Source organism: Belonocnema kinseyi, chromosome 2, assembly GCF_010883055.1.
Source record: "Belonocnema kinseyi isolate 2016_QV_RU_SX_M_011 chromosome 2, B_treatae_v1, whole genome shotgun sequence".
Taxonomy (NCBI): Eukaryota; Metazoa; Arthropoda; class Insecta; order Hymenoptera; family Cynipidae; genus Belonocnema; species Belonocnema kinseyi.
In genome coordinates, this window is record NC_046658.1 from 158,221,953 (window position 1) to 158,230,200 (window position 8,248).

The window sequence follows — 8,248 nt, forward strand, 5'->3', positions numbered from 1 at the left end:
TTTTTTTTTTTTTTTTTTCGTTTTTTGTTTTTATTTCTGATGCAAGCTAACCTAATTTAGCCAAGTTATTTATTTGAACGGCTGAAAACAATTTTACAATGAATTCAAGTAAGAACGGTTCAGTGCCTAAACGAAGTCGACTCACTCCAAAATTGTTGGCAAAGTTGAGGTACATTAGTAATGCGATCAAATAATCATGATGTTAAGGTAATAAGGTAAACTGAACATTACTGGGATTGTTAGGAAAAGCTAACCCATCTAAACACAATTTTTAAAAAAGGGTGAATCAGAATTTTTTGTACAATAATCCGTTATAATGAGTGACTAATACATGATTTTTGATCGTTTAGAACAAAAAATAGATGATAAATTTTATGGTTAATTAATATAAATGGATATTTTTGGAATTTGTCAAATCGCCCATTAGTGGGACAAGAATTTTGGGGTATATCCTTAAGGGCATGTGACACAGCTAAATACCTATATTACCGACCACAGTTTTTCAGTTCAGTGAATGTTTTTTTGAACCTAAGAACTTTTTTTGTAAATAAAATATCGAGCTGAAACTTTGGGAAATGTATTAGAGTACAATAAAGTACGTTTACGTACTGCATTTTGGTAGGAACTTCGCTGAAAATTATTTCATCTTTTTTTCTGAACCTCAACATTTTTTTAACGTTCCAACTTTTTTTATACATAAAATATCGGTCTCAAAAATATATTTCGGTAAAAAAAATATTTCAACGATCAATTCCAACGGTATCAGCCGGTAATGTTGTACACGAAAATACGAACTCTCTAGAGCCTCGTCCGATATTTTATGTATAAAAAAAGTTGGAACGTTCAAAAAAAGGTTGAGGTTCAGAAAAAAGATGAAATAATTTTCAGTGAAGTTGCTACCAAAATGCAGCAGCTAAACGTACTTTATTGTACTCTAATACATTTCCCAAAATTTTAGCTCGATATTTTATTTACAAAAAAAGTTCTGAGGTTCAAAAAAACATTCAGTGAACTGAAAAACTGTGGTCGGTAATATAGGTATTTAGCTGTGTCACATACCCTTAAGTAGGACACAAAAGAAGCCAATACATTAAAAAGCAAGAATGGATTGTTATAAATCCTAAGGAAATTATTTTTCTTTATTTATTTTTTTGTTCAAATTATTTTATTGAAATCTTCAATTCTAACCACAAATTTTTCCAATTCTTTAGGTAAGTAATTTATTAGTAAATCATAAATTTAATTTTTGAATCAAATTAGTAAATATGCTTTAACATTTAATATTGTAGATTGATATTAAATATGATAAATATAAATATTAATAAGAATAATATTATCGATTTACTTGCAAATTTAACTGTTTGTCTATAAATTTTGATATAGAATTTAAGCTTACATTTTTAATTTAAAGAATTTTTAAATACTTACTTAAAAACTTGAACAAATAAAAAATAAAAGCCTCTGATGTTGAAAATTTTGGATAGAAAACATTTTTATTTGATAAATAAAGCATTTTTTTTAATTTATCTGTACTTTAAGTAATAAAAAGTGAAAAAAAAAACGATTTTAAACCAGTTCAAAATTTACGAATTTTCAGATTTTAACGTTAAAAGAAAGTCTTAGTCATTAAACAAATCTGAACGTGTGACTGAAAGTTTATAAACTATTTTCAACTTAAATATAACTTCATAATAATGTATTCTTAATTAAAGGATTTTATTAAATTAAAAATATTTTTCAGTCTAAAATATTCCATTTTTAACCCATTCAATTTGAAATTTTTAATTAAAAAAAAAAGATTAATTATTGAATATTTAGCAATATTGGAATTTTTATTTAAGACAAGTAAATTAAAACCAAATATTTAAAAGTAAAGAATCTTGAACTGAATTGTTTGACTTTGAAAACCTGGAATCATTAAAATTTCGAAGAGCCTTTAAACTTTGAACGTTACAATTTTAATTGTTGAATTTGAAAAATGATTAATTTTTAAGTGAAATTAAAAACTTTTGATGTATAATTTACAAATGAACATTTCTAGAAAAAATTTGAACAATGTTAAGAGATATGTAGGAGTTTAAAAAAGATTAAAAATTATCATGCAAATTTTAGAAAGTTTCCTTAAAGTTTCTAGAATCTTTTTTGAAAATTTTGCTTAAATCTTTGAAAAACATTTTAAATATTCTTTTTAAATAGTTTTTCAAAATGAAGTAATTTTCAATCTTCCTAGGAATCTTAAGAAAATTTTTTTATTCTTTTGAAGCCTTTCACAATTCTTGAAAAGAATCTAATTTTTTTGTTTAAAATCTGCGGAAATCTATATTTTGTTTTATATTCGGCTATCATTTCAAGTTTTACATTAAGTTTTAATCTTTTCAAAACTTCTGCATATCTCTTAAAATTACTCAAATTTCGCCTATAAATAATAAATGTGCAACTGTTATTTATACATCGAAATTGTAAAAAAATTTCTAAAATTTGCCGGATTTTCTGGAAATTGTAGAAAAAATTCAATTAATTTTGACAGATATTTAGAAGTTCTGAAAAAATTTCCAAAATAATTTTAAATTTAAAACGACTTCTAGATTTCTCAAGATTCTGAAATAAAATTTTGATGGTTTCCAAGGATGTTTAAAATATTAAAAAAGAAAATAATTGAGTTTCTAGTTTAAGAAGTGTTCAGTTGAAAATTTTTCTATATTTGATGTTTCTAGCTTAAAATCCCTTAAAATTATATAATTTTCAAAATTTTAAAGTTCATTGATTGATTTTTTAATTTAGAGTATTGAAAATGATAAAGTGGATTTAAATTTTTCTTAATTAAAAAATGTTTGTACCTTCAATTTTATACGCGTAAATTATTGAGCATTTGAATACATTTTTTCATTAAAAACTTTTAAATTTCAATTTTAAAAGTTCAAAATTTAACAGCTCCACTTTAAGTGCTTTCATTTGCAGCTGAGTTTTTATTATCTCAAGTGGAAAATTGTTTAGCATTAGTGTTCCATTTTTTTAATTTCATTGACCATGAAAAATCTTTTTAATTAATATGTCAACGATTTTGTTGAAAAATCTGATTTGTTTGACAAAACATCTCTTTTGGTAGAAATTTTATCTGGTTTGCTCACAAGTCGAACTGTTTGATTGAAAATTCGTTTATTTTTGTCATTGATTTTTTTTCAATAAATTTAATTCTTTTTAATTTATAATTAAAATATTTTTTGGTTAAAATATCAACGATTATATTTTTTTATTATAATTCACCTTTTTGATAGAAAATTAGTCTTTTTGATTTTAAAATTCAGCAATTTGTTCGAAAATTGAAGTAGTAGGTTAACCAAAAAATACAAATTCTTATAAAAAAATATATAGTAGTTGATATTTCAACTAAAAATATTTTGACTACAAATTAAAAGCATTTGAATTAAATTTTCAATAAATTTTCAATAAAATTTTCAATAAAACTGTTAAAATCTGAACCTAAACAGATTAATTTTCAATCACAGTTGCATTTTTGCTCACGAAAAATAAAATTCACGTAATTAAAAAGATAAATTTTATAACAAAAAATATTAATTTTCAATAAAATAATTCAAATATTAATAAATAAAAAAAAGATTTTGCAGTCAAGAAAGAAAAAAATGTCAACCAAACTCTTGAATTTTCAATTCGAAAAGAAGAATTTTTCTACAAAACAGTTGAAATTTTTACCGAATGGGATGGCTTTTTGACAAAGCTGTTTAATTTTCAAAATAATTTTTTTTTTAAATAAAATAAAATTTTCAAGCAAAAAATAACTGTATTTAAACCCAATAGTTGTGTTTTATACAAAAACAAAGTTCATTTTTTAATAGGAAAGATAACTCTTTAAACAAAATGGATGAATTTTCAATAAAATATTTCAAATATTAATAAAAAAAAAGATTTTTAGTCAAGAAAGAAAAAAAAATGTCAACCAAACTGTTTAATTTTCAATTTAAAAAGACAAGTTTTCTTCAAAACAGTCATATTTTTAATTCGAAAATATAAATTTTCAACCGAAAAGTTAATTTATTTCAAAAAGTAAATAAATAATTTCATTAATATCTATAATATTTAATATTAAATTTTGATGCATATTTACTAATTTTTATTGAAAAATTAAATTTATGAATTTGGTAGTAAATTTTGAATTAGAATTCATCTTAATTTAAGTTAATATATAAATTAAAAATAGTATTGAAACAATTTCAATTATTTGTTGGTCACAAATTTTATTATTTGGTTGACAATTGTATTGACTGAAAAATCGTTTTTTATTAATATTTCAACTATTTTGTTGAATGTTCGTCTGTTTGGCGAGAAAATTTATCATTTTAATTATAAATTACTTTTTTTTAAAAGAAAAATGCAACTGTTTCATTGAAAATGATAGTATGTTATAAAATTAAACAATTTTGTTAAAATATTTTTCTTTTTTTAATGAAAAATATTATTCTTATAATAGTTGAATATTCAACCTAAAATTACAAATTGCCGATGAAAAACTGTCATAGTTTATATTTTAATGAAAAAAAATGAAATTTATACAACAAAGAAAAGAATTTTAAAACTAAAAAGACGAATTTCCAACAAATAAAGATTTTTCACTAAACAAATAAATAAAAGTTTATCTAAATTATTGAAACTTCAAACCAAAAGACATTTTTTTTTTACAAAAATTCAATTTTCAAACAAAAAATGTTACTGTTCTACAAAAAATTAATTTTCCATGAAACTGAAACATTTTTACGCAAAAAAAAAGGAAATTTCAAACTAAAAACTTATTTTCTACAACGACAAAAAAACGCGAATTTTTAATTACAAAATATCATTCTTAAAAAAAATGGAAGTTACATTTTTTGTTAAAAAATGAATTCTAAACCAAAAAAAAATCAGCATTTTCCACTAAACAGTTAAATTTTAAACCTGACATAAGCCTTCAACAAAGAAAAATTTCACAATGTATTTGAACTTTGACACAAGTAGTTTAATTTTCAATTAAAAAAGATTAATTTTCAACAAGATAATTAAACTTTTAACCAACGAGATAACTTTTCAACTTAAAATATAAATCATTGACAAAAAAAGTGGTTTCTTAAAAAAAAGCGATTCTACGGAATTTTTAAAACAAATTAGTTGAATTATCAAGCAAAGAAGAACAATTTTTAACCAAAAAATTGCATTTTCATACAAAAAATGAAATTTCTTCTATAACAGATGAAGTTTTGAATCAACGCGATAAATTTTCAAAAAAATAGTTGAATCAATTTTCTGTTGAAAAAGATTTTAGTCGAGTTTTCACGATAAAGCTGTAATTTTTTAGAAGAAATAATTTTCTACAAAAAAAAGTTGAATTTTCAATGCAAAATGACGAATTTTTAACCAAAAGAGATGATTTTTTAACGAGATTGTTGAATTCTCTAGCAAATAGTTGCATTTTTATCGAAAAATATGAAATTTATCTTAAAGCAGAAAAATTTTTTAATTGCAAAAAAAAGTTAAGTTTTCGTTAGTTTTTAACACGAAAATATAAAATTTTAAACAAAAAGTTAATTTTCTACGAAATAGTTAAGTTTTCAAAAAAAAAAAAAAAAAAATAATATAATAGCTTAATTTCTAACCAAACAGTTGCATTTTAATCAAAAAAAGATTTAATTTAAGCTAAAGCTGGTAAACTTTAAAATAAAAAAGACAAACTTTAAAGAAAAGAGTTGGATTTTCAACCGAAAAGTTAACGAAGAAATTCAATTTTCTATTAATTAAAAAAAATGCTCAATTTTTTCGAATTAAGTACGATATGTTAGAGTTTAAAAATTGTTCGGGGTATCTTACACCCACAATGCACTTTAAGGGTTAAACGTATTAAAAATGTGCAAAAACATTACTTTTTTCTTTTAGTGTAGGAAATTTTAATAATACAATGCTGTAAAAGTTTTGCGGAAGGTTTTGAAATAGAAAAGAAAAAAATGACTAATTTTGTAGCAGTTCATTCACACATTTTGAGGAATATTTTAAATTATTTTTGACGAAACGTATAACTTGTCAGGACAAAAATAAATCTTGGTAATAAATTCCAAAGAACTTTAAAAATACTAGAAAATTTTTACTTTTATGATTTATGTTTTTAATAATTATAAAAGATACTCAACGATGTTTATTATTGTTCCAGTATTGGACACACTTTTGACGGTGTGCCAGTAATGGTCGGTTCACCTTAACATAATTTAATATAATATAATTTTATATTTTAAATTTTAATTTAATTTTAATATAAAATTTTAATTTTTTAATATAAAAATTGTCGGGAAATTTGATTTTCAATTTTCTTCGGATTGTTTCGTAGTCGAGAAGTCGCGGGAAACTTTAGTAATTCAAATGTCGAGACTCAGCCACCGATGATGACGTTCAAAGCATTTTTGGGCACTCAAGAGGACACGATCACGGACGAGGAAGCGATTAAGCGATACAATGAGTACAAACTCGAGTTTCGACGACAGCAACTAAACGAGTTCTTTGTGGCCCACAAGGACGAAGAATGGTGAGTGTTTATTGTTTTATTTAGTGTTTATTTAGTGAATTTTCCACAAATCCTGACCTCATTATTCATTCATCAAGATTTTTATTTTTTGTACAGATTATGGCAAATTTCCATTTTTATTTATTTATTTATTTATTTATTTATGCCCTGAATATTCAGAGTGTCTACTTGGCTGAAAAACCGGGAAATGTTCGGAAAGTTTTTTTTCAGTCAGGGGATTTTTTTTTTCGAAAGTGTGCTTAATTTGTTTGTTTTTTTTCAATTGCAATATAGAATTGAGTAATAATAATTCTTCATTTGTTGAAGAAGATTTATATTAGTTATTCAACTATTTTGTTGAAATCTTCTTTTTTTTTTGAATGTTTAAAATTGTAGTTTTTTATCTTATAAATAACAAATTTTACGTAGCCGAAAATTCGTCCTTTTTAATTAAACTTGTTTTTTATTAAAAATTAAGATCTTTTTTTTTTGGGTTGAGATCTCAAGTACTGCATTTTTTGTTCAGAATTCATCGTTTTGGGAATTAAAATTTAATTTAATTTTGTTTAAAATTCATTTTTTCTTTGTTTGAAAATGATTTTTTTTACTGAACATTAAAATTTTATTTTCTTACTAAAAATTTAAGTCACTTCAATTTTTTTTAAATCTTTTTTAGTTGAGAATTTATCTCTTTCTTTTAAAATTTAACTATTCCAGTTGAAAATTCATCACTTTGTGTGAAAGATGACCATTTTTCTTTCATGGATTGTTTTTTTTTTTGTTTTTTTTTTTTGAAAATTAATATTTTTTAGTAGAAAATTAAATTATTTCTTTGAAAATGCATGTATTTTGTTGAAGTCATTTTAATTTTTTAGGGAATAAATCAAAAATTTTTCATAGTTGAAAATTCGTCTTTTTTAATTCATTTGAAACTATAATCAATTTTGTTGAAAATTCATTTTTTCTTTAGTTGAAAATTATTTTAATTTTTTTAAAATTAAAAATTGAACTAAATTTAATATTTTTGTTGTTGAAAAATAATCTGTTTTAGTTTAGAATGTACCTCTGTTTTAAAATTTAACTATTTTAGTTAAAATTCATCGCTTTGTGTGAAAGATGACCATTTTTCTTTGATGGATTGTTTTTTTTTGTTTTTTTTTTTTTTGAAAATTAATATTTTTTAGTAGAAAGTTAAATTGTTTCTTTGAAAATGCATGTATTTTGTTGAAAAGTCATTTGTAATTTTGTAGGGCATAAATTACAAATTTTTCATAGTTGCAAATTCGTCTTTTTTATTTCAACTTTTTTTATTTAAAATTAAAATCTTTTTTTTGGTTTAAATCTCAAGTAATACATTTTTCGTTCAGAATTCATCGTTTTGGGAATTAAAATTTAATTTAATGTTGTTTAAAATTCATTTTTTCTTTGTTTGAAAATGATTTTTTTTACTGAAAATTGAAACTTTATTTTCTTACTAAAAATTTAAGTAAATTCAATTTTTTTATTATCTTTCTTAGTTGAGAATTTATCTCTTTGTTTAAAAATTTAACTGTTCCAGTTGAAAATTCATCACTTTGTGTGATAGATGGCCATTTATCTTTGATGGAATTTTTTTTTTTTGAAAATTAATATTTTTTAGTAGAAAATTAAATTGTTTCTTTGAAAATGCATGTATTTTGTTGAAAAGTCATTTGTAATTTTTTAGGGCAT

At 22.4% G+C, this 8,248-nt stretch overlaps 1 protein-coding gene across 1 annotated transcript in view; it reads left to right on the top strand.

Moving 5' to 3' along the window:
- The window catches only part of LOC117183046 (serrate RNA effector molecule homolog), a 93,731-nt gene that overhangs the window by 28,648 nt on the left and 56,835 nt on the right, over positions 1-8,248 (top strand). The window contains exon 4 of the mRNA XM_033376199.1: positions 6,365-6,559. Within this exon, the coding sequence (XP_033232090.1) occupies positions 6,365-6,559 (195 nt within the window). The remainder of the gene's footprint in view (positions 1-6,364; positions 6,560-8,248) is intronic.